At 41.2% G+C, this 27,631-nt stretch overlaps 1 protein-coding gene across 3 annotated transcripts; it reads left to right on the top strand.

Annotated features, from left to right (window-relative positions):
- Positions 1-27,219, top strand: LOC135876473 (NADH-cytochrome b5 reductase 3). 3 transcript variants are annotated; one of them, XM_065401710.1, is made up of 10 exons: positions 1-125; positions 7,770-7,901; positions 13,301-13,373; positions 15,995-16,101; positions 19,581-19,710; positions 21,140-21,223; positions 21,321-21,406; positions 24,344-24,443; positions 25,255-25,467; positions 26,873-27,219. In XM_065401710.1, the coding sequence occupies exons 1-9, from the start codon at positions 105-107 to the stop codon at positions 25,425-25,427; spliced, it is 906 nt and encodes a 301-aa protein (XP_065257782.1). In that variant the 5' UTR covers positions 1-104; the 3' UTR covers positions 25,428-25,467; positions 26,873-27,219. The 3 variants fall into 3 exon arrangements, with proteins under 3 accessions (XP_065257782.1, XP_065257790.1, XP_065257774.1); XM_065401718.1 differs by having other exon boundaries at positions 26,788-27,219; XM_065401702.1 differs by having other exon boundaries at positions 25,255-27,219.
- Positions 27,220-27,631: the final 412 nt, after the last annotated feature.

Below are 27,631 nucleotides of genomic sequence, written 5' to 3'. Positions count from 1 at the left end.
GACTCGCCACATTGTAGCGCACTGGGCCGGGAGGGCGGGGCGGCGCGGCTCGAGGCTTCTGTGATCTTCTCAGCGCAGCAGCAGAGAGGGAGCCCGGTGCAGACATGGGGGCGCAGCTCAGCAGGGTAAGCGGCCGCCTGCTCCAGCCCGGGGGGGCTAGTGCTCCGCGGGGGTGGCACTGAAGCCTCTGGAGCCCTTCGGATCGGGCAGGGCTCTTCCGCGATGGGGCGAGGCAAGGCGGCAAGGCCTCTTGCTGAGACTGTCACTGCTCCCCCTTGTCCCCCGGGAACAGGGCCCCACGGTGGCGCTCCCTTTTGCAGAGCTGCACGGTGTAGCCCTTGGTTGCGTGCAGGTGCCCCCCCGCCACCCTCCGGGCGCGCGTGTGGCACCAAGTTGCCGTATCTAGAGGGGTGCCGCTCCCAAGGTCTATTGACCATCAACGCAAACAGAATAACTTGGGGGGTGGAAGCTGCTGCCCGCGGGATTAGCGGCTGCAGTTGGTTTGCTGTCTGCAAAAGCCAAAGGCAGGGATTACAAGGGGTTTGGCGATGGTCCGTTAACAATGCCAAGAGGGGAAAAAACCTTAAAGCCTTTCTTAGAGGCCTCATCAGCTGCTCCGAAGCTTGTGCGGTGGAGTTTGTGACTCATCGTGTTTGACCGTCAGTGGAAAAACATTTCAGATTCCTGTTTTCTGGATGGTCACCAGCCTATGGCATCTAAACTTGCCTCCACCCAGTTCCTCTCTTAAACACGTTGCGGGTATATATAAACACTGGCGTTAAATGACATAGTGCCACTTACTTTTTGTTTGGGTCTGACTGTATTTTAAAGCTTCCATTATCCAGTAAACAGAATACAGAAGGTGCGTTACAAAGCAATGCAACTGCTCTCATCACCCTTCAATAAAAAGTGTGGGTGTGTGATAACAATAGACAGTCTGTTTTGAAAGAGCTAGTGACCTTAAATGTTGAGAAGCACCATTTTTTTTTTTAATCCCTTGCAAACTGACAAATTGAATGTGCCTGAAGAAGAGCCCTTACCACACCCACATCCTATTTTTTAGAAAGACACTGTCAGAGGCCTAGTATTTGCGGCTGGCTGGTTGCTTTTCAGCTAGGATCTAGTGTCCTCACTTTCAGTTTTCACATGCTTTGTAAGGTGCAGTTCTTGTACGCTGGGCTGTGTAGCTCCAGAAAGTGCAAAATGCATTGATTTTTATAATGCAGTGATTATACAGCCAAATAACTGGTGGAGGGAGGCTCAGGAGGGAGGTCTGGCTGGCCATGTTGCTAAGGAAGAGTCTTAAGAAATTGGCTTACACACAACCCTGTGCATTCAAATCCAATGTATGTCTGAAGCACTACACTTCTGTCCTTTGTTAAAAATCAGTTAAAAAGTTTAAACAGAAGTTCTTGTTCAACTATAAGTAGAATATAGCACTAGCACTGTGAAGATATTATTAGTTTCATGCTCTATTTCCCATTCTGATGGGAGTGGTTGTTATAACAGACTGACATTAAATATACTACACATTGATAAGGGCTTGCATCCCTGCTGATTTAAGTGTAATTCAGAGTAGTAAGTAAAGGCCCCATAGAAGAGGAGGCACAAATGCTTTAAACCATTCTGTGAGTGAATGAGTTGCCCTTTAAATCTAAGAATGTACAGTCAACTTAGTTTTAAAGTAGAGAATTTATTTAAAATAATCTGGCAGAAAATGAAAGTAATTTATTTCTTAAAAGTATTTTCCTATTGAAAGGTTTTTGACAGACGTAAACGTTAGGCAAAAGTGGGCTTTTAAATACCATCAATTGTCAGCAGTTGCATGACTTTCTCACAACTTTTTAACCTGGGAAAAATCCAGTTTAATAGTATCTGTGTTATGGTTGTCTCTCATTGAGTTCTTCCTGGTTCCAAACACTCATTTCATTGAGATTCCCAGTATAGGTCAGTTTAAGCAGCACTTGTTTATGGGTTAGGTTCTCAGCTGTGATAAATTGTCAGTGGAACTGTGCTCATTTACATCAACTGAAAATCTGGCTCATAGTCTCTCGAGGTACAGTTCAGCACCCTCCCTCTTCTATTCGTGAAGGCCTACTTGAACATAAATGGGGTCTTCATTTTAGCCTGAGTACAGAGGCCTAGATATGGAGGAAAGAAGTTCTGATGGCATTTATACCCTGGCTCATATCTGCTGTATCAGAGTGCTTTATGATTTGAAAGCAAGCACATTAAGGATGTCTGTATCTGTGTCGGTAATTTCAAATGTATTCCAGAGATAATATTTAATACTTGTATACTGATTACTTGGGGGGGAAGGAAATGAAATTATCTTGTGATATTCTACTTGTGTGCATTATGTACACAGGCCTAGTATGTATGCTAAAATGAAGTCTCTGTATATGGAATAATTAAAGTAAGTTGTTATTCATTTATATTGCTTATTTCTCAGGTTTCTTTTTCCTTGCCACGGTCTGATTTTAAAAAATGATACCATGAACTATCAGCTGTGGCTGAGACTTTTGCACAGTTATGTGGCTTGTTAAGAGATGGTCTGTGTGGAAAAGTGTTAACGGTCATTAGCATGCATCATTACCCTTTTCCAACAGCTGTATAAACCTCTCGTTTCAACCCCCTTTCTCCAGTGCACCTGCTTAAATATTTCTAACTGTGGGTGTTTGAGGGTGACCTGCAGGAATAGACTGGAGGCAGCTATAAACTATAGAACTTCAGATACTGTTGCTTCTGGACCACAAAGGCAGAGAAGGAAGATGGGTAAATGATAAAGGCACAATGACAAAATGTACGCCTCCCTTCCAAAACCACAAACAAACAACCCCTCCATGCTAATTAAACTTTCTTAAAAGATGGGTCTAGGCTGGGATGGGGAGATAGTAGCTGAGCATCCTGGAAGGTGTAAGACACTCTCCTAGAAAGGTTTCAGAGTAGCAGCCGTCTTAGTCTGTATCCGCAAAAAGAACACTTTTGTACTTGTGGCACCTTAGAGACTAACAAATTTATTTGAGCATAAGCTTTCGTGGGCTACAGCCCACTTCATCGGCTGCATGCAGTGGAAAATACAGTAGGAATATATATATACACACAGAGAACATGAAACAATGGGTGTTACCATACACACTATAAGGAGAGTGATCAGTTAAGGTGAGTTATTATCAGCAGGAGAGAAAAAGAACTGTTTGTAATGGTAATGAAAATGGTCCATTTCCAGCAATTGACAAGAAGATGTGAGGAACTGTGGGGGGAGGGGGAAAAAAGCATGGGGCAATAGTTTTACTTTGTGTAATGGCCCATCCACTCCCCGTCTTTATTCAAGCCTAATTTACTGGTGTTCAATTTGCAAATTAATTCCAATTCATTAGTCTCTGGTTGGAGTCTGTTTTTGAAGTGTTTTTGTTGTAATATTCCGACTTTTAGGTCTGTAATCGAGTGGCCAGGGAGATTGAAGTGTTCTCCAACTGGTTTTTGAATGTTATAAATCTTGACATCTGATTTGTGTCCACTCTCCTTATAGTGTGTATGGTAACACCCATTGTTTCATGTTGTGTGTGTGTGTGTGTGTATATATATATATGTGTGTGTGTGTGTATATATATATATGTGTGTGTGTGTGTATATATATATATATATATATAAAATCTTCCTATTGTATTTTCCACTGCATGCATCCGATGAAGTGGGCTGTAGCCCACAAAAGCTTATGTTCAAATAAATGTGTTAGTCTCTAAGGTGCCACAAGTACTCCTGTTATCCTAGAAAGGTTTTTAATTGCTCTCATTTTGTTACAATTCAGTGACCGAGTATTTTGCCATAAATTATCTCCCTCAGAATATGCCTGATAGATACACTGCTCTCAGGTGTTGCCCTCCCTCCAGATAAACCTAGTAGCAGTAGCTCCTGGCTGTAAAATGTACTCTCTAAAGCAGTGGTGGGCAACCTGCGGCCCATCAGGGTAAGCTGATTGCGGGCCGCGAAACATATTGCTGACATTGACCGTCCGCAGGCGCAGCTCCCATTGGCCGGGGTTCGCTGTTCCTGGACAATGTCAACGTCAGCAAAATGTCTCCCGTCCCGCAGTCAGCTTACCCTGGTGGGCCGCAGATTGCCCACCACTGTTCTAAAGGCTATAATTCTGAATGTATTTCATTGTATGCTACTGACCACACCCCGGTGCAGGAGCCGAGGATCCTGGTCCTGTAGTAAAATGCCATTGTTAAAAGTAGAACTTTTCATAAAATATTTACGCTTGTTCCCCCAACAAGATGTTTAATTGCAATAATAAAACCTTCTGTTCTGAAATAATTTATCTCTAACGAGGCACATCCTAGCTACCAGAGAGCAAGACTTGACAGAGCAATGTTTGGCAAGAGAACTTGCCTTCTCTCAGTCACTCAACTGATGTAAATTGGTGTAGCTCCTTTGACTTAAAGGGAGCTATCTTGATTTATGTCTTGTTTGATGCCCTATTAGGAGAGTACAGAACATTGTTTGTCCTGCTAGTATATTTCAGGCCTGTTTTCTTATGAAGAGTGATGAATTATTTTGGAAAGCAACCAGCCTGTGTTTTTCCAATCAGCTGACAATGGGTCTTTAGCTGCTGGATCAGAATGTATCTGAACTACTACCCTACTCTATTTTTCCTTTGAAGCAGAATCCTGTGAGGCTCTTGCATTAACTGACCATAAATAACAAAGTGCCTTCCATTCTGCGTTTATGAAGCAGACAGTGTATTAGTCGTGTGGCTCAAAACTAATGGTAGCAATTACCATACCATGACAGATCTGTAGTGCAGCACCCTGCCTCCAGGAGTGGTGATTGTCATGTGCTTCAGATGAAGATGTAAATATGATATAACAATTTAATGAGTAACAATAATATTTTGCACTTACAGTACTTGCCATATGTGGACTGAAAGTTGTTCACAAAGTTGGGGTGGATTTAGCTCCGTTTTACAGATGGAGAAACTGACTTACAGAGAGGTGAAGTGACTTGCCTGAGGTCACTTAGCATGTCAGTGACAGCTGAGAATAGAGCCTTGGCTCCTGATTCCCAATCCTATGCTCATTTAATTAGCTGTAGCTGCTCCTTTGCTAATTAATAACTGCATCTTTAAAGGGCCTATGTAACATTATGTTAGGCCTAAAATTTGGTTGGCCTCAAAAATCTTCTGTAATCCGGAGTTTCTATTCATTATTCTGTCCATCTCTGTCACCAAGACATGAAACATAAAAAGTAACCTTTTGTGCATGATATATAGCCTTTTGCTATTGCTGCATCAGCAATTAATGAACAGTCTTAGCCCTGGTCTACACTATAAATTTACGTCAGAATAACTGTTGCTCAAGGTTGTGGAAAATAGACAGCCCAGAGCAACACAGTTATATTGACTGAACTCCTGGTGTAGACAGCGTTATGTTGATGGGAGGGCTTCTCCCATCAACATTGTTACCGCCTTTTGGGGAGGTGAAGTACCCATGCTAACGGGAGAAGCTAGCTCATCGGCATGGGTAGCGTCTTCTCTTAGTGCTACAGTGGCGCAGCTGCACTGGTGCAGAACTGTAAGTGTAGACAAGCCCTCAGAGTTGAGATCTAATGGTGCTGCAGAAACATGGAAGTGTAAATAGTCTTGTTAGCTTTAGATCCATTAGAAACTTCATTTAATTTTTTTTCAGCAGATGCCTCCGTAACAAACTTAAAATGGTCTAATATAAACAACCATTTATGGCAGAATCAGTAGCTTCTTGACACGCGTTGCTACAGTGTTCAATAGCAATCACATTTATAGCACTATGACTTGAAAACAGCCAATCAAATTACTTTGTTTTATAAGCTAGTGAAAGTGAAAAATGCTCAGTCATGTCTTAAATTCCCTCTGGAAGCTGTAGTGCACCGATGCAGTATTATGTAACATTTGGGGGGGAAAAAAGAAAATTGAATCCCCTGCCCCTTCTGGTGGAGGGGCAAAATCTTTCACTCCCCATCCCCAGGGGAAGAAAGTGTAGAAAATTCTGCAAGGAGAACCCCAGTTACTCCTGTGACACTTCAGTGATATTATTATGATATGACTATGATATAATCATAATGTATTTTATAAAAGATAAGTCATGAGAGGTATCACTGGAAAGGTTATGATTTACTGAATATGATTATTCTATTTGTATGCATGTATCATTTTTGTATCTGAAGTTAGGAATATTGACTTTATATTTGTATTACAAATGTGTTTACACCTGGGGAATGCCCACTAGGCAAAAGGCTCTCAGTCTAGATGGCTGGCTGGGAAGGGCCTATCTCCCTTATCTTGTGAGACTTGGCAACTCTGCAGGCAGGGAGCTTTCTTGAGGAACAGCCTCTGACTCATGGCTGCTGTAACTCTACAAGGACATGTGACCAGGTCAGCTGGGACTGGACTCCCTCTTGGAATATCAGTGTTTTTCCACTGACTGGCGTGGGAACCAAGCTTTGAAACAGAGTTCCCACCATATGCAAAAGCTATTTAAGGCAGGGGTGTGACATCATTGTGGTTCTTCACTGACTCCCCGCCCCAGAGAGACTCCTGGAAACACCTGAGGAACAAAGACTGAACGGGGGGAGGGCTGTACCAAGGCTAAAGGGATTTTTAGCCTGTGAATAGAACACCTGCCTGGGGATTCCAAACTGTAAACTTAGTGCAGCTTGCCCTTTAAGAATCTGCAGCCTGTTTGTCTCATCATTTAGGGTGAGGATTTGCTATTCATATCCGACCTATGTCGTTGATTAAGCTTAGTTTGCATGTTTTGTTTATTTTGCTAGGTATTATTTATATTTATAATATTATTTATATTGCTAGGTAATCTGCTTTGATCTGTTTGCTATCCCTTATAATCACTAAAAATCTATCTTTTGTAGTTAATAAACTTCTTTTATGCTTTAATCTAAACCAGTGTGCGTTTGACTAAGGTGTCTGGGGAAAATCTCAGCTTGGTTACCACAAGTGCGCATGGTCCTCTTCACATTGAGGGAGAGACGGACCAGGTGTTAAACCCATACACTGGCCAGAGTTAACCAGGGCAGTATGGTACTGCTCTGGGGTCCGAGGCTGGTGGTTAACTGCATGTAACTGCAGCTGGGTGTGTCCCTACCTGTGTGAATGCTGGTGAAAGTGCAAGCTTGGAGGGCTTTACAACTTGTCACAGCAGCACAGTGTGAGAGGGAGCCCAGGCTGGTGGGTCAGAGGGCTCAGTGGTACCCCAGTATCAGGTGGCACCCCAGGGGAACCCGTCACAACCCCATCTGCTGTGTGGGAGTAGACCATGTAGAGAATGATACAATATGGCCCTATGTTTAAAATCTGTTCCCGCACAGAGGGCTCCTATGAGGCCTATGCCACTCTTGCATGGACCCTCTGCAAAGGGAGAAGGCTTGTTCTAAATGACTAACTGGACACATGAAAACGAGGCAGAATAAATCTGTCTACCAACATGTCTATAACCTGTTCCATGCTGTGATATCTGAGTGCTAGGAATCTAGAAAGACTAAGGCAAACTAAATGTGTATCTAAACCACCACATTATTTATATGGTAAACCAGTGTTTGTACTTACTGCAATGAGGTATCTTTGAATGGACTTTTTTCTGTATGTTCATAATATAAGCATGCAGAAACGGAGGATATGTCTCATGGGTTGTTTCTGACATGACATTATCATCATGGTATCACTTCACTGAAACAAATGGCGATGTTAATATTCTTGTCTTTATGCATTGTTGCAGCTTGGAAGGATTGTGACCTACCCATTATGCGTAGTCATCAGCTTGATCATGAGACTCTTTGGGAAATCCCCTCCTGCAATTACCCTGGAGGACCCTGAAGTGAAATACCCACTAAGGCTGATTGACAAAGAGGTAAGTAAGTGCACACTTGTACAGCACTGAGCACGCTGACAGCACTTCCATATAGATATATAATGTCCATATCATTCTACAACTTGAGTAATGTTGCAGCAATATTGTGCCCTGTTGGGAATTGTAAAAGTTCTAAGGCTGCAGAGTTCTGTTTCTGTTTATATTTAAACAAAGCAGAGAGCTGCTTATTTATAAATGCTTTTTACCTAGTTTAGCCGATGCTGTCAAGTTTACATTGTATTGTAAGAATCTAATTTTTTTTAAACATAGACTCTAAACCTCATACTGTTTTATTAGCATTGTCTCCATGCATGGCAAATGGGAAAGACGGTCTCTTCCGAATTATCCTGTGGAACATGTCACCCTAAATTCCTAAAATCTGCAGGATTTGATTGTCTTTTCTGTGTAAACCTTTTTTCATTTCCAGGGGGTTGGGCAGAGGGGAGAAGAGACTCATTTTAAGATCAGTTCTGGTCACAAGTATTGTAATACAGTTTGTATCTTTGTGGATGGGAGTTCAAAAAAGAGTTCTCACATAAACAGGAAACATGTTTGAAAATCTATAGCTGCTTTGGAAAAATACTAGCTTAATGAAAAAATGTTTCTCGCTAAAATGAACGGTGACCTTTGTAATTTACACTTCAGTGTTGCAAAATCCACTTGTGTGTGTAGGGGGAATAATGTAACTTCTTGTGTGCACTGCTGAGTATTTTAAGACATGTTAAATTGCATTGGATGAGAACTTCTTAAGGTTTCAAGGTTAAAAATATCAGTCACTATTTGAAAAAGTCTCCAAGATATAGCTGTGTGTTGCACAGTTGATTTTCAGTTTGAATATGGAGCTTAGGTCAGGCCTGCACTACAAACATACATCTGTATAACTACATTGCTCAGGGCTGTGGAAACATCCACACCCCTGAGAGATGTAATTATACCAATCTAACCCCTGGTGTAGACAGCACTATGTCGACTGGAGAGCTGCTACTGCCTCTTGTGGACATGGATTAACTATGCCAATGGGAGAAGCTCTCCCATCAGTGTAGTAGCATCTTAAGTAAACAGTTACAGCGACTCTAGTGCACTAGTGCAGCTGAGACGCTGCAGCTTTTGATGTATAAACCTACCCTTATTCGAAAACAAATTTTATTAGTTACAGGATATCTTCTGATGGGAGAGAACTATTTTTCTTAAGTGGACTCCATGCACATGTGTGTTTTCTGTGGTCATTCTTCCCCTTCCTTCCCAAAGGCTGAACTGGGTAAGGGGAGTGGTAGTACTCTACGAAGCTCAGTGCAGATTTTGCCCACCCCAATGCCAAAATGCATTGCTTCTTACACTAGATTGTGCAGCTGTTGTTAATATAAGAATTCCTCTCCTTTATAGCATGCTTAGATCAGTTAGTGAAATCACTTACAACCTGAACTGTTACTAGGTTTCACTATCACCCCTTTGAAGTGAATAATACCAGTTAACGCCATTGTCAGAGTGCCATTGTTTCAAACTGCCCACAAACTTCATTGCATTTGTTTACATTCCGTTCACTTTTTTGTGAATGGGGGCCTTTTCAACACTACCCAATAGTAATGTTAACAACAGTTAAGTATCAGAGGGGTAGCCGTGTTAGTCTGAATCTGTAAAAAGCAACAGAGGGTCCTGTGGCACCTTTAAGACTAACAGAAGTATTGGGAGCATAAGCTTTCGTGGGTAAGAACCTCACTTCTTCAGATGCAAGAGGTGAGGTTCTTACCCACGAAAGCTTATGCTCCCAATACTTCTGTTAGTCTTAAAGGTGCCACAGGACCCTCTGTTGCTTTTAACAACAGTTGTTAACAGACGCAGAAGAGAGCGTGCTGAACATGGTCCATTTGTTGAACAAGGACCAACTGTGTTTAGCACTGTTTCACCTAACCATTGTTATATCCTGGTTTAACAACTGTTTCCATCAGTCATACTTATTATGGGTCGATTTCATAGTGTAGATGAGGCCTCGGCAAACAGAATTATGCATTTAGACGTCTTTAAACCATTCAGGATTCTAAAGAGAAACTATCTTATGATGTAGTAAAATTATCATGCTTGGACACCTTTGTGGTTGATGTGACATTCCAGTTAAGTGATGAGGTGATAAAGAGAAAAGGCAGTTTACTATAACAAAAATAACGTTCAGTGCACTTCATTCTTTCTAGATTCCTGTTTGGATTCCCTTGTAATGAACAATCAGATCTTAATTTTATACCTATTTAACACCTGGTTAAATAAACCATAATCCTTTGGCACAGGCAGAATGCATCTCACACTAAGTGGAACTATTAGGACTTTCCTACTTGAGCAACAACTGTCAGTAACTTTTGCTATCATTGGTTATGTCCCTTCCCCGGGACTCAGGCCTGTCCTATGCTTAAGTTAGGTCGACACAGCTCTGACACTCAGGGATGTGAAAAATTCACATCCTTGAGTGCTGTAGTCATGCCGACCTAACCCTCAGTGTGGACTCGGCTAGATGGACAGAAGAACACTTTTATCAGCCTAGCAACCCCTTACATCACTGTAGGAAGTGTCTGTATTACAATAGCATAGCTGCGGCACCATAGCTCTGCCACTGTAGTGCCCACAGTGTAGACATGGCCTCACTTTGTAGCGTATTACAGAACTTTCAGTGTGCGGCAGCAGGGGCCACATGGACACTTACTGTGTGGCAGGCTAGTGCGCGGTAGATTTACACCCCAGCTTGCAGTGAACTAAGTGTTTGTTTAGACAAGCCCATAGGCTATGTCTACACTAGCACTTTTGTCAGTCAGAGGTGTGAAAAAACTCACCCCTGTCTGACATAAATTTCACCAACAAAAGTGCCGGTGTGGACAGCGCTATGTTGGCGGGAGACGCTCTCCTGCAGACATAACTACAGCGGCTCGTTGTGGGGGTGGTTTAATTATGCTGACGGGAGAGCTCTGTCCTGTTGGCGTAGAGCAGCTACACGAGAGACCTTACAGCAGTGCAGCTGCAGTGGTCCTGCTGTAAGGTCTGTAGTGTAGACGTAGCCTAAGAGTCTGATTCTAAAATCCTTAGTAACAACAGTAGTCCAATTGATTTGAATTGAACCCTTAGGGAAAAGTCCTATAGAGTTTAATAGGAATGAAACCTATTTGTAGCAACTATTCTACAATCATATCTAATTTAATAGCTATCACTTCTATGGGTATTTAACCATTGTATATAAGGGATAGAATGTTCTATTACATTTTATAGGGATCTTTTATAATAAGATGTAATACACCTCTACCCTGATATAACACGATTTCGGATATAACGCGGTAAAGCAGTGCTCCGGGGCGGGGGAGGGGCTGCGCACTCTGGTGGATCAAAGCAAGTTCGATATAACGCGGTTTCATCTATAACGTGGTAAGATTTTTTTTTTTTGGCTCCCGAGGACAGCGTTATATTGGGGTAGAGCTGTATGGTACAATGGATGAGGCATTGGACTGAGAGACCTGGCTTCTCTTTTCTGCTTTGTCACTGTCTTACTGTGTGCCCCTGGGCAATTCGCTTAAAAGCGCTGTGCTTCAATTTCCTCATCTATAAATGGGGGAAATTATACCTACCCACCTCTGCAGAGCTTTCATATGTAATGCTTTACAGAAGAGCTAAGTATTTGTTTATCTAAGGCAGGGGTGGGCAAACTTTTGGCCCGAGGGCCACATCTGGGAATAGAAATTGTATGGTGGGCCATGAATGCTCACAAAATTGGGGTTGGGGTGAAGGCTATGGTTGGGGGTGCGGGCTCCAGGGTGGGGCCAGAAATGAGGAGTTCAGGGTGCAGGAGGGGGCTCCGGGCTGGGGCAGGAGAGGGTGGAGTGGGGCTGGGGATGAGGGGTTTGGGGTGCAGGAGTGTGCTCCGGGCTGGGATCGAGGGGTTTGGCGGGTGGGAGGGGGATCATGGCTGGGGCAGGGGGTTGGGGGCGTGGGGAGAGGCTCAGGGGTGCAGGCTTTGAGCGGCACTTACCTCAAGCAGCTCCTGGAAGCAGCGGCATGTCCCTTCTCCAGCTCCTATATGGAGGCACAGCCAGGTGGCTCTGCACGCTGCCCCGTCCGCAGGCACCGCCCCTGCAGCTCCCACTGAAGTGCCGGAGGGGAGCCATGCCGCGGTTTCCGGGAACCGCGTGGAGCGGCCCATGACCCCGCTCCCAGGCTGGAGCGCAGCAAGACCCAGACCCCGCTCCCTAGCAGGAGCTCAAGAGCCGGCTTAAAACGGTTGACGGGCCGGATGCGGCCCATGGGCCGTAGTTTGCCCACCCCTGATCTAAGGGCTGCAAAGTAATCAATAGCACTAGAGTTCAGACCCTAAGTATGCTGTAATGAAACAAAAAGCGTATGAGGTGGAGTGGAAAGGGGAAAATGAAACAATATCTCATTAGTGCTTGTTCATTCTCCCCATCCAAATACATTACATATCACTTAATATTTTTATCTAAACTGAAGTGTCACTTTGGTCCAATGATCATGACTTATACTGTTTAAAGAGTTATGATCATAACATTTGAGAAATAAATCGCTTTGATTTATTTGGGGATAAATGATTTTGAAATCAGTAATAAGGTCCCAAGTTTTATAGCAGGGCTCTAATCTGCAGTGTGTGTTCTTTCCCATTATAATTAAGGAAACTTTATATATAATATTTTAAAGCCACTAATGTAACAAAGGAGACCAACTTAATAGTTGTTAATCCCCTCTTATACCCACCAGTGTTATTTCCAGTATTCTGCTCCAAAACTAAATTAGAATAACTAATTCATTTGATTTACAACATAGCCCAAAGTAAGTCTTTTGTTGGAGAACTGTTTCTGAAACTTCTGGCTTCTGAAACTTCTGAACTTCCTCTTTTTTGTCTTTTGTCTAAATTTAAACTACAAATGAAGAACTGGTTAGCTCCTCATTGAGATGTTTGGATGGAGTTCTGTACAAGTGCAGAGCATTATAAAGTTATTGCCTATATACTAAATTTCAAATAACTAGTTTTTATTGATCTTTGTTAAATCTGAAATGTTTCTCTCCATTTTTTGTTGTTGTTGCATTTGTCTTAGGTATTTATTGTTAGTTTTTGACCTCACATATTGAAATATCAATGTTATTTCTTATTTCTTGAAAATAGAAAGGCTTTCAAGGAATTTGAGTGGAAAGTATACTTTTGATACAGCAGTGAAACAGTGCTAAATTGACTTCTTATTTTATAGCATAATACATAGTGCTGAAACAGTTTGTTACATATCTGTGGATTAGGGTGAAACTAACTTTTAGAAACAGCCTGACTGACATGTCTATTAAAAACAAAACAAAGAAAACACCCAACAAAATACAAAGTATTTCCAATGATGTGTGATGGTTTTGTTTTTTTCCCATTTCAGGAAATTAGCCACGACACGAGAAGATTTCGCTTTGCCCTTCCAACTCGAGAGCACATTCTAGGTCTCCCTATTGGTATGTTTTATATTGGCAGCCTGGTTTTATCATCATGAATCAAAGCTTAGTTAATTATACCGGTCACAGACCTATGAAGCAGTATGGGCTGCAAGAACTACTTTAAACATTTTAAAAGCTACTGACGTTATTGTATCTTCCCCTGTGACGTCATCTGATTCATTCCAGTCGCAAAGTAAAATAAAAAAAACCCTCCTGCTCTAAATGCACTTCAAAATGCAGCCTTAAATATGGAGTACCTAGGACATCTTTATAGTATGCCTTTTGGATGTCAGCCATTTGTGTTCAGGTATGTGTAACTGACACGTGTGTTAATGAGGTGCTAATCACACTCGAATGTGCGAGTCATCCTTGAACATCCTTTTACACGTCTGTGTATGTGTGTAGTATATAATATCTAAACTTATGCGTATGGCTGCTACAGTAAATAACAAACATGATTGAGCTCCGGGTTGGAGAACTGCTCTCTAAGGCTGGTGTAGCTGAACACTTAGCCGGTTCAGCTGGATTTCATGCACACTGGAGGAAGAAATCTAGCAAGGTGGTATGGAAATACAGGAGAGCAAGGGAAAAATTTATTAGAGCATAAGCTTTCGTGGGCTACAGCCCACTTCTTCGGATGCATATAGAGTGAAACATATATTGAGGAGATATATATATATATACACACATACAGAGAGCATGAACAGGTGGGAGTTGTCTTACCAACTCTGAGAGGCCAATTAAGTAAGAGAAAAAAACTTTTGAAGTGATAATCAAGATAGCTCAGTACAGACAGTTTGATAAGAAGTGTGAGAATACTTACAAGGGGAGATAGATTCAATGTTTGTAATGGCTCAGCCATTCCCAGTCCTTATACAGTCCTGAGTTGATTGTGTCTAGTTTGCATATCAATTCCAGCTCAGCAGTCTCTCTCTTTGTCCTCACCCACAACTATTTCACATTTGGGGACAATATATACCTTCAAGTCAGCGGCACTGCTATGGGTACCCGCATGGCCCCACAGTATGCCAACATTTTTATGGCTGACTTAGAACAACGCTTCCTTAGCTCTCGTCCCCTAACGCCCCTACTCTACTTGCGCTACATTGATGACCTCTTCATCATCTGGACCCATGGAAAAGAAGCCCGTGAGGAATTCCACCATGATTTCAATAATTTCCATCCCACCATCAACCTCAGCCTAGATTAATCCACACAAGCGGTCCATTTCCTGGACACTACTGTGCTAATAAGCGATGGTCACATAAATACCACCCTATACCGGAAACCTAATGACCGCTACACTTACCTACATGCCTCCAGCTTCCATCCAGGACACACTACACGATCCATTGTCTACAGCGAAGCTCTAAGATATAACCGCATTTGCTCCAATCCCTCAGATAGAGACAAGCACCTACAAGATCTCTATCAAGCATTCTTAAAACTACAATACCCACCTGCTGAAGTGAAAAAACAGATTGACAGAGCCAGACGAGTACCCAGAAGTCACCTCCTACAAGACAGGCCCAACAAAGAAAATAACAGAACACCACTAGCTGTCACCTTCAGCCCCCAACTAAAACCTCTCCAGCGCATCATCAGAGATCTACAACCTATCCTGAAAGATGATCCTTTACTCTCACAGATCTTGGGAGACAGACCTGTCCTCGCTTACAGACAACCCCCCAACCTAAAACAAATACTTACCAGCAACCACACATCACTGAACAAAAACACTGACCCAGGAACCTATCCTTGTAACAAAGCCCGATGCCAACTCTGTCCACATATCTATTCAAGTGACATCATCATAGGGCCTAATCACATCAGCCATACCATCAGGGGCTCGTTCACCTGCACATCTACCAATGTGATATATGCCATCATGTGCCAGCAATGCCCCTCTGCCATGTACATTGGCCAAACCGGACAGAATTAATGGACACAAATCTGACATCAGGAATCATAATACTCAAAAACCAGTGGGAGAACACTTTAACCTGTCTGGCCATTCAATGACAGACCTGCGGTTGGCTATCTTACAACAGAAAAACTTAAAAAACAGACTCCGAGAGACTGCTGAGCTGGAATTGATATGCAAATTAGACACAATCAACTCAGGATTGAATAAGGACTGGGAATGGCTGAGCCATTACAAACATTGAATCTATCTCCCCTTGTAAGTATTCTCACACTTCTTATCAAACTGTCTGTACTGAGCTATCTTGATTATCACTTCAGAAGTTTTTTTCCTCTTACTTAATTGGCCTCTCAGAGTTGGTAAGACAACTCCCACCTGTTCATGCTCTCTGTATGTGTGTATATATATATCTCCTCAATATATGTTTCACTCTATATGCATCCGAAGAAGTGGGCTGTAGCCCACGAAAGCTTATGCTCTAATAAATTTGTTAGTCTCTAAGGTGCCACAAGTACTCCTGTTCTTTTTGCGGATACAGACTAACACGGCTGCTACTCTGAAAAGGGAAAAATTGTTTGTTCTGGACCAAAGGGGTAAAGAGAACCTTAGGACCCAGTCTGGCTTTTCCACCAAGTCATTGTCAGCCGTAGCGAAAGAGAATTTGCTCAGAATAGCCCCTCAAAAATAAACCTACTCTTCCTTCTGCTGCTTGTAGGACAGCATATTTATCTTTCTGCACGGATTAATGGAAATCTGGTTATCAGACCCTACACACCAGTCTCCAGTGATGACGACAAAGGCTATGTGGATCTTGTTGTCAAGGTAAGGATATCATTGTGCCAAACAATACTTGCCTATTTATAAGCCTTTAAAGGTTACAGTAAAAAGCATGGTGGTGTAAAAATACTTGTGTGATTCCGTGATGTCTAACTCTACTGTGGCTTGATGGCTTCCATTCAGCATTACCTCAGCATGCAAATCAATATAGATTTAATCCATATAGGTAAGTTGGGATCATCTAATGTTCTGAATTTTCCCCTCTCAATAGCCAAGTTGAGGTATTCAGTAAATCTTTCTAAAGCTGATAGAATTTAGTGTTAAATTACTACATTACTTTGCTGCCTCTCTTCAGAGTTTCATTTCCTATTATATGTTTCATTCTCACATGGTGACATGTTTTATCAAGCGAATCGTAGAAATGTAGGGCCAGAAGGGGCCTCGAGAAGTCAAGTCCAGCCCCTTGTGCTGAGGCAGGACCAAGGAAATCTAGACAAGTGGCTCTCAACCTTTCCAGACTGCTGTATCCCTTTCAGGAGTCTGATTTGTCTTGCATACCCCCAAGTTTCAGATCACTTAAAAACTACTTGCTTACAAAATCAGACATAGTGTTCTGTGACACTTTTGTATTTTTATTACTGAAAAAATGCGGACTTTCTCATTTTTTACCATATAATTATAAATCAGTTGGAATATAAATATTGTACTTACATTTCAGTGTATAGTAGAGCAGTCTAAACAAGTCATTGTCTGAAATTTTAGTTTGTACTGGCTTTGCTAGTACTTTTTATTTAGCCTGTTGTAAAACTAGGCAAATAACCTAGATGAGTCGATGTACCCGCTGGAAGACCTCTGCGTACCCCCAGGAGTACGCGTACCCCTGGTTGAGAACCACAGATCTAGACTATCCTTGACAGATGTTTGTTCAACCTGTTCTTAAAAACCTCCAGTGATGGGAATTCTATAACCTCCCTTGGAACCTTATCCCACAGCTTAACTACCCTTATAGTTAAAAAGTTTCCCCCCCACCCCACTAATTTACCTATATCTCCCTGGCTTCAGATTAAGCCTGGTACGTCTTGTCCTACCTTCACTGGACATGGAGAACAGTTTATCATAGTCCTCTTTATAACAGCCCTTAATATATTTCAAGACTGTTATCAGGTCCCTCCTCAGTCTTCTTTTCTCAAGATTAAACATGCCCATTTTTTTTTAACCTTTCCTCATAGGTCAGGTTTTCTAAACCTTTTATCATTTTTGTTGCTCTGGAGTCCTCTGGACTCTCTCCAGTTTGTCTACATCTTTCCTAAAGTGTGGCACCCAGAATTGGATGCAATATTCCAGCTGAAGCCTCACCAGTGCTAAGTAGAGTGGGACAATTATTTCCATTTCTTCTATCTAGCACCCCTGTTAGTACACCCCATATTAGCCTTTTCCATAACTGTATCACATTGTTGACTCATCCAATTTGTGATCCACTATAAACCCCAGATCCTTTTCAGCAGTACTACCAGTTAGCCCCCATTTTGAAGTTGTGCACTGGATTTTTCCTTTATAAGTGAAGTACTTTGCACTTGTCTTTAGTGAATTTCATCTTGTTGATTTCAGACCAAGTCTCCGATTTGTCAAGATAATTTTGAATTCTAATTCTGTCCTCCAAAATGTTTGCAACCCCTTCCAGCTTGGTGTCATTTGCAGAGTTTATAAGCATACTCTCCACTCCATAATCCAATTAATTAATGAAAATATTGACCAGTACCAGATCTAGGACTGACACCTGTGGGACCGCACTAGATACTCCCTCCCAGTTTGACAGTGAATCATTGATAACTAATCTGAACTTTCAACTATTTATGCACCCACCTTATTAATTTCATGTAGACCACATTTCCCTAGTTTGCTTATGAGACTGTCATCTGGAACTGTGTCAAAATCCTGAGTAAAATCAAGAACTACAGCTTCCCTCCTATCCACTGGTCCAGTAACCTTGCCAAAGAAGGCTTGGCATGGCATGATTTGTTTTTGACTAATCCATATTGACTATTTCTTAACACTATTATTGTTTAGGTGCTTACATATTCATTGTTTAATAATTTGTTCTAGTATCTTGACAGGTTTTGAAGTTAGGCTGACTAGTCTATAATTCTTCAGGTCCTCTTTGTTCCCCTTATTTTAAATAGGTAATATGTTTGCCCTTCAGTCCTCAGGGACCTCCCTTCTCCTCAGTGAGTTCTCAAAGATAATTGCTAACGGTTTTGAGATTGCATCTGCTAGTTCCTAAAGTACATTAGGATGAATTTCAATAGGCCCTGCCAACTTGAATACATCTAATTTATCTAAATATTCTTTTCCCTGTTTTGGCTTGCACTCCTTCCCCTTGTTAACATTAATTGTGTTGAGAATCTGGTCACCATTAACCTTTTTAGTGAAGACTGAAGCAAAATAGGTATTAAACACATCAGCCTTCCTCAGGTCATCAGTTATTAGCTCTTCCTTCTCTGTTAAGTAATGGACCTACACTTTTCTGTGTCATCCTCTTGTTTCTAATGTACACCTCTACCCCGATATAACGCGTCCTCAGGAGCCAAAAAATCTTACCGCGTTATAGGTGAAACCGCGTTATATCGAACTTGCTTTGATCCACCGGAGTGCGCAGCCCTGCCCTCCCGGAGCGCTGCTTTACCACGTTATATCCGAATTCGTGTTATATTGGGTCGCGTTCTATTGGGGTAGAGGTGCATTTAAAGAACCTCTTCTTACATTCTTTTATGTCCCTTGCTAGGTGTAACTCACTTAGTGCTTTAGCCTTTCTGATTTTATTCCCATTTTGTCTCGTTTGTTACCCCTTTGCCATTCCTAGGCTTGTCTTCTAATATTGAATAAATGGCTAAGGGGAATGTTACTCATAGGTCTTGTCTACATGGGAAAATTCTATCAGTTATACCATTATGACCCTTGCTTTTATTCTGGTATAAGAAGGGCTTTTTTGGCTTAGTTTAAACCCTTTCTCAAGTGACAAGGTCCTCTTATACAGGAGTGTGTGTATGCGTGTGGCTGGGGCAGGGGGAAGGGAATTACACCAGTACAACTATATTTGTTTAAATTCACACCTTAGCTTATACTTGTAAATACTGGTATATCTTTCCTATGTAGACAAGCCCATAGCTCTATTGGTAAGGGGTCTGATCTTGAAGTACTTAACACCCGCTACTCTCATTGCCTTCACTTGGAAGCTGCAGGCTCTTGGTACCTCAGAATTGGGCCCAAGGTTAACAGATCTTGAGGCTGTCCCTGTGTAACAAAGCTGTCCTAGGACAATTTTCACCTGTTGAACTGGCTTTAAAATAGAACTGTCTCTGTTTTGGATTCTCAGATCTCTGTTTTAGCTTGTCTGACAGCCATGTCTCATTGCTTATTGAGTTTGGGCATATTAATTTGTGTATTACAGAAAATTAAGGCAAAAACTTGTCTTTGGTTTTAACTCTTTTAATGAAACAGTTCCTTTTAATCTTTATTTTTAACAGATTTATTTTAAAGGGGTCCACCCAAAGTTCCCCGAAGGAGGAAAGATGTCTCAGTATTTAGAAAGCCTGAAATTAGGGGATACCATTGACTTCAGAGGGCCCAGTGGATTACTTGTCTACAAGGGAAAAGGCAAGATTGATTTTGGAAATATTGTGTCCAGAATAACAAGCACAGAAAATCTTATGTAATTGTGATGCATTGTAATGTAGGAGTAGTGATTACTAACTTTTTTTCCCATAGAGGTTGTGGCCTTTCCTACACATCTTACCTACATTACAGAGGTTTGCTGGTAGTACAGACACAGTTCTATTCCCAAGAGTGAGTTTGCTGGTAGAACTTGTGTGTTTCCCTGAGAGAAATAAACTATAGCAGCAAAAGTACATTCATGCCACTATGACTGTGTTTCACTAAGGCTTTTGCTGGCATAGAAATGTTGCCCCAAAATCACAGCCCTAACCAGCATTGCTATACTGGCAGAAGTTTCTCGTGTAAGCCTGGTATAAGCTACTCCAGGATAAAGCAACTTTTACATACCGTAATTGTACCCACAGCAGGGATTGTACTATATTGGCAAAAAATAGCACACCTAACTGGCATAGTTATACTGATACAAAAACTGTGTGTAGACCAGGCCTGACCGACTTCTACTCAATTTCTAGCAAAAGAACCAGTAGCTGTGTTAGGATCCCATCTGCATGACAGTTAACAATGGTTAAATTTGGTTACTTTGTCCAGGCCTCTATGAATGAGGCAGAAACATGTAACGTCATGGTTAAGAAATGGGCTTTATCCCAAGCTAGGGCTGATTCCTAGGATAAAGCAGAAATGTTTGTAGCCTCTGTCAAATCTTTGTGGTGTGTCCACACTAGCCATTAGGAATCAATTAACTCTAGGTTTAAAAAAAACAAACCAAACACCACACAGTGAAGAGAAGCCCATAGAGACCTGTGCATGGGCTCTTTTAAAACCTGGTCATGACTTTATTCGACACCACCCAATGGCGTGGTCTTTGTGTAATAATTGCTGATGGACTGGATTTGTATTAGTGTTTAGATACTTAATTTTAGCCAGGTTTCTTCCCCACACAATTGAGATGTCTCTTAGAAATAGTCATTACATACAGAGAATGGATTGTGAGCTCTTGAGGGCAGGTTGATCTTGTCGGGAGGTGGAGGATGGTCCTTGTCAGACTGGGCTCCTGCTCCTTGACCAGGGCCACTAGACATTACTGAAATGCAAATCATGATAGCTTGATGTTGAGTAACGAGTCAAAAAATCCTGTCTAATTATAATACATTAGCAGCGTTCATTTTTGACGTCTTTTAAAATAGTTAGCACTTTTTAAACATATCTGTTTGTCCTCACAATAGCCTTATGAGAGGAAAAGGTGACACATCCCCATTTTCCAGATGGGAAAATGAGTGGAGAGGTGATTGCCTAGGGTCTGAGACGGTCACTATAAATCAGAATTAGAACTCAGGATTTGTGATCCCAGTCCTCTGTCTAAATTAGCATTCACGAGTACTCCCTAATATTTGTCTTAACTCCTTTTTTCCAGGCACGTTTGCTATTCGCGCTGAGAAGAAATCTGAACCTGTTCTTAAAACGGTGAAATACGTTGGAATGATCGCAGGTGGAACTGGTATGTAAGAATGAAGTTTCATTCTTTGTGCACCTTGTTTCTGCCAGGCTATTAGATGTATTGCTGGTGGCCAGTTTTAATTGCAGTTTTTTTTCAGGCATAACGCCTATGCTGCAGCTCATTCGCGCCATCATGAAGGACAAAGATGATCCCACCATTTGTCAGCTGCTGTTTGCTAATCAGGTAACTCTTCTTTTCTTCTTGTGGCAAGGGATTAAAATTGTCCTTAAGTTTAAAAAAACAAAACCCAGGTATATGCAAACCTCTCCTGAGACAGCACAGAACATAGGTACAATTCAGTATCATAAAACCCTAAGCTAAAAATGAACAGAAACTATAAAAACAGCCACATGTGAGGCCATTGCAATAAGCACACTATTCTGTACATTACTGCCTGGTAACTTTTGCCCTGACATCTAACCCCTCTGCTTTTTCCTATGTCCTCTTGTTATGTTCCTTATCCAGACTGTAAGTGTTTTGAGACAGGAATTCTTTCTTCTGTATGTTTCCTGGAAGTGCTTAGCACTTTTATTTTTTTTGGGGGGGGGGGGAGCCCTTGTCAGAATTTTAAAGCTGCCCCATCTAGCGGCATCATCATTTGCTCTCCTTCAAGATTAATACCCCCAGGGCACAGAACCAGGTTTGCGTAGGGAAGTATTAATCTGACTATTTCTGAACACAGTTGCAGTATATGACCTAAACTTAATTGTCCCCAACAGGCGATAACTGCAAAATGGGGGAGAGTGCGCCATGCAATTCGAAATAGCAGCTTCCTTGTTGTAGAACCAGCACTGCAGAAAGATATTTTCTGATCTGTCGGGGGCCATATTCTACTCAGGCCCCATTTTCAGATTTCAACTTCTCTGAAAAGTTGCAGTGTTATGCCACTACATGCTGTCTCTTTCTTTTCAAAACTCCAGTGAAGGATCAATACAGTGAAACTTAATATGGTTGTAATAGAGCTGGTAAATATTCTCAATTTTAAAACAGGAAACCCTTGTTTACGAATTTCATGATCTAGCTGAGCTAAGCATTAGGCATACAAAAGAGGAGAAACAGAGGTAGATGTTGTCCAGTGTGATGGCTTAATTTGAATACAAATCTCTGTCCACAGTCTGAGGGGTAGGGATGTAAGTTGACAGGAAGTCTTAGTCCCATTTGGTTCTAGTAATCAAATATCCCCTAATTAAATGGTGTAGCAAACACCATCCAATGGTAATGAACAACTTGTCTCTTAAACCAAACCAGCCACTCTTACCCAGATAACATTCTGCCACGCGTACCAAAATGTATGAAGGGCAAGATTCTCAAAAGGTCATATTATAGGCACCTAAATAAAGTAGCCAGATTTTTTTTTTTTTTAAAAGGGCTCACTCCAGTTTTCAGAAGGAGTTGGTAGGTGCTGAGTATTTCTGAAAATCTGGGCATAAATCTCTAAGCACATTGTATCAAGTTACACTAACCCAAACAAAAGCAGATGTGTGGGTTGACCATGTATGATGTTACAGACTATCCTCAGTGCTTTAACTTTATCTTGTATCCACTGAAGTTATTTTAATCATAGATAATGTTGTAGAAATGATAGTAGTAGAAGTTGGTGATGGAAAAGTCCTGTTGGGTCATCTAGTTCTTCTCTGCCAATACAGGATTGACCTTATTGTACATTTATCAGAATTATGTCTAGCCTAGACTTGAATGTGCCAAGGGATGTCCCATTTCCCTTGGAAGCGGATCCCATAGACTAATGCATCTGACTGTTTAGAAATTTTTCTGATGTTAAGCCTAAATTTTCCCTCTTCTGTTTCATCCCAGTATTTTACCACTCCAAATGCCTCTCCATTCCTGGTTTTTACACCCTTGAAAAAAATGTCCTTGCCTGGTCATTATTTAGCCAATTAAAGGATAAAATGTCTCATTCTAAGGATAGTTCATACACTAAGTGCTTCATAACTGGCTCCTTTGGATCTTTCCCCCCCTCTACCTGTGTACTCAGCCCTTCACACCCGTAATCACTTTTGTTGCTCTTCTTTGAACTCTCTCCTGCCTTTCAATATATTTCTATTGGGGTACCCTGTATTCCAGGTATTGTCTTAACAAAACTGTGTACAGAGGGCCTGCTGTCTCCCTGTTCTTGTTTGTGCACAACCAAAAATCACATTGTAACGTAACACTGAGTTGCAAACTCCTAGCTCCTCTGTCTGCTGTCACCCATAAAATGTCCTTAATTTTTGCTGCTTTCCAGATTTCTCCCTCACAGTTAATCAGTGTTTAGGATTGTGTCTATATCTTGTATTATCCCAGGTAGAATCTCATTTTATTTCCTACCCATATTTGTAAACACTGTAGACCCTCTTGTATTATTTCTATGTCCTCATGGGTGTTCTACACATTCATATTTAATACTTACTGCTAATCTCACTGCATGCTGTTAGCCCCTTTTAGATCATTGAAAATGTCTTCTATTGTCCAATTCAGATGCCTGCTTTTATTAGTCAGATCCAGAAATAGCTTTCTTGTAACAGATGCAGTTTCACGTTAGATCCAGAAATAGGTGCCTTCTCAGCAACAGGTGCTGATAAACTCCCTCCACAGTCCCCAATATATTACTGTCATTGGTGCCAAATTGCTGTGTGGCTGGGTAGAGTATGAAGGGACTAGCACCGCTTCATAATGTGAGGCTGAAAAGGAGATGGAAAAACTACCCTCAGAGTCTACAAGCATTATTTATACTATAGTGATGTTGTGCAGTAATTTCCCAGGTTTTTTGAAAGCTGAATTGATACTGAAGACTGTTAATATAGTATTTCAGTTTTGTGGTGCTGCATCTAATAACCATGTAGTGGGGGGTGGTTTTGTCATTTTAAAAAAAATATCTAAATATATTTTTATTCTTTTTCATGAGACAAGGTGTGGTTGTCAAAGATCAAGAAGCTGAGAAATTTGGGGTCTGTTTCGGACTCTGTCTCTATCTCATTGAGTTATCTTAAACTTTGTGTGTCTCTCTCTCTAATATTGAGATGATAGCTACTGCACAGGAGTTTTGTGAGGCTTAATTTGTTACAGTTAAGAGACTGGATGAAGGACTCTATTGAAAGTATAACTCCTTTCCTTTCCTTGCAGACTGAGAAAGATATCCTGTTACGTTCAGAACTGGAGGAAGTTCAGGTTCAGCATCCAGAACGCTTTAAGCTTTGGTACACGTTGGACAGAGCACCTGAGAGTAAGAACTAACATGCCACCCCTGTCAATGCACCAGATTACTAGTGCTGATGATTACAATTCTAGAATCCTCTCTAACTTTTTCATCCCCTGTTAAGGCAACTAGATGCCTTCAGAGCTGACATGGTGACTTCTGTAGGAAGGAGGTTGGTAGCTAGTGCCTCCGAAGCTATGCAACTGGTCAGGAGAATGCTAGTGTGTAGTCCTCATCTTTGACTTTGGCAGCAAACATGAATAAGTGCCCCCCCCCCCCCCCCCCCGCTCTCCTGACTCTAGTTTCAGTATATTCTGAAGAAAGAAAGGAAAAAAAGAGCGTTATTGACACAAGAATTGAGGATTAAATGTGTTGGCTAATATGGGAGAACAAAGAGGCAATCTCATTCCCCTTTTTGGGGTCAGCAGTTTTGTGTGTTCAGTGCCAGCAGCAAGCTGGGGAACCCCGAATCCCTCTATGAAAGGGTTAACACACTAAATACCTGTGTTTTCTTAAACAATGAATTAAGAAGGAAGGTCATGTGGTACTAAACTGTGATAGGGGAAACTTGGGTTCTGTTTACAACTCTGCCAAAAACTTCCACTTTTAGTAAATCACTTCCTCGATTTCAGTTCCCCATCTTTAATATGAGGATAATACATTTATCCTCAACACTCTTACATTGTATTAATACAGTCACGGTGCTGAAATATTCTCTTATTCTGTGTCTAAGTTCCTAGCACAGTGGAGCCCTGTTCTTGGTTGGCCCATAATAAATAAGGGTGAGTGTTGTTATAAAGCCTGTTAATAAAATACCTTTTTCCCCCTCTCCATTCAGATTGGGATTATAGCCAGGGATTTGTGAGTCAAGACCTGCTCAGAGAACACATGCCCCCTCCTCAAGATGATGTTCTGATCCTCATGTGCGGCCCTCCTCCAATGATCCAGTATGCTTGCTTACCTAACCTGGACAAACTGGGATACACCAAGGACATGAGATTCGCCTACTAAAGAAGAGTTAGCTGTGCTGTAGTGCGGAAAGAAAGCTGATGTAAGGAAAAGCATCTAGTTAACAGGGAACAAGACAAAGTACACACACAGGTGGCTGGTGTACAGTGCTGGGAAGCTACATTTAGATTATAATCACTTAGATTTCTTAATGAGTTTGGAAGACAAGCCATCCATTTTAGACTCAAATTTTAATTTTGACTGTTTTTAGTGTTGTGCCAAATTTTGGCACAACACTAAAAACAAACAATTTAACCAGGTTGCAGGTGGGTAGTGATGTATGATGCTTTCCTTAACACATTCTTCAGAGAGACTCATTGACTACATTCAATGTCAATTTTCAGCAGCAAAGCATAATTTTTAGGGGAATGAAGAGGTCCGTTACATTGCTTAGCACTGTAACCACAGTGGTAACTAGTTACTTCCCAACACTGTGTATATTGGATAGCATACGTGGTATGAACTATGGCCATGTATGGGAAGTACACCTTTTATTTACCTTACTATTGCCAAATCTTAATGATCTCAAAGCTTTTACAGTAGGCGGGTCAACAGTGGCTGCCTCTTACACACTCACCTTGCAGAGGTGAAATCTGGTGGTTTACTGGTTATGACAGATATGTTGTAAGATGTCAAACATAAATACACATACTAGGAACATAATTTCCAGTTGTATTTTGGACTGACCTCACTTAAAGCAAAACTTTTCCAGCTGATCCCCTTCACTAGCCATTCCCCTCCCAAGGACCTGAGATTAATTCCTGAAGGCAGGGGCTTTTAAATATAGAATGTTGAAGCAGTTATTTTTATTTAAAGAGCTGAAGGTGCTAGACTAGTGGGGAGGGGGGGGTGTAGAAACTCTGTAGATTTGACTATTTTTCAGAACTGCTCCTGCTGGGATTTCACTTGCAAATCTCTAGGTGTACTAAAATCCCACTAGCAAAAACTACTCAATTTAAAGTAATACTCATTTAAATATTAGTCTCTCTTTTTGTACATTTATTTCTCTGATAAGTTACTAAGCAGGGGGCTCTACCCTGCATACAGTGCTCAAGTAAAACTCCATTGAGAATTTTGCCCAAAAAGGATGTGTAGAATCGAACTTGTCTGACAGCAACTTCATCTGTCTAGCCAAATCCAAAAGTGCTGGGCTGATTGTACCTAGGTCTTAAACAGCTTGTACCTAAACTGTGGATGTTTCCATACAGAATTTTTTACTTTCCAGCAATTGAGATGGAAGCTGTCCTACCTATAAGTTGTCAAAAATATAAAATCTTGTTGGAGTTGCTAAAACTGTTGGCTGAAAGAGTAAGTAATATTGATACTATAACCTCATAGTAATATGTATCTTTGTAATTTGCAGGACCTCTTTTTGTGCCTATGTACAGCCTTGTATTCTGCACTTAACAGGTGGAAAAGATTAAAGATAATACTATTATTCATTCTAGGTTTCTTTACGTTTAGTAGCCTTGCTGCTGGGAGATTTGTCAAGGTGTGCTTCTTACGGTCTGAAACTTGAGCTTCGGTAGAACTGTACTGCATCCTCCGAGTACAACTGAGGTGTTCCCACTACTAATTTAAATCTGTCTTTGGAGCAGGCAATATGTGCAAGTTTAAAGTAAAGCATTGGTGTTGCTTGTATCTCTAGAGGACAAACATACCCAAAGATTTTTTTTTGATGAGCAACCCTATAGCTGGTTAATCACAAGCTGTTTTGTATTACTTATCATGCATATTCACTTACTGGCTTTTTCAAAATGTTTGTGCAAGAAATAAAATATTTTGCTGATTGTCATTTCATGTAAGTGTTAACTTTGCAAAGCCATCTGTGCAGGTACATGGATAAAGAACTTGCTACCTCTTAATAAAATCCTACCATGGGTAGGAAAAGGACTAATTGAAAAACAAAGTTTAAAAAAACCACATTCTTACCCAACTGCTTATCTGTTTCCTTAGCTAGATTTATGGAAGAATAAATTCAGTCTGTAATCAAAACCATATTGTATTTTCTGCCATTAGGATTTTAGTACATCATCTTTAGTAGCAGAGGCCCCTTCAAAAACAGATATTTGTGTAAGAAAACCTTCCATACCTGCCTTAGATATGTAACTATTAAAAGCAGCATTTGCAAATATGTCATTACAGTGTGATGGGATCATAGTTCTTGGATAGTATTTCCCCCATACTTAAGCTGAGAGCTGTTGGGA

Source organism: Emys orbicularis, chromosome 1, assembly GCF_028017835.1.
Source record: "Emys orbicularis isolate rEmyOrb1 chromosome 1, rEmyOrb1.hap1, whole genome shotgun sequence".
NCBI lineage: Eukaryota > Metazoa > Chordata > Testudines > Emydidae > Emys > Emys orbicularis.
This window is presented reverse-complemented; position numbering and strand designations above follow the sequence as displayed.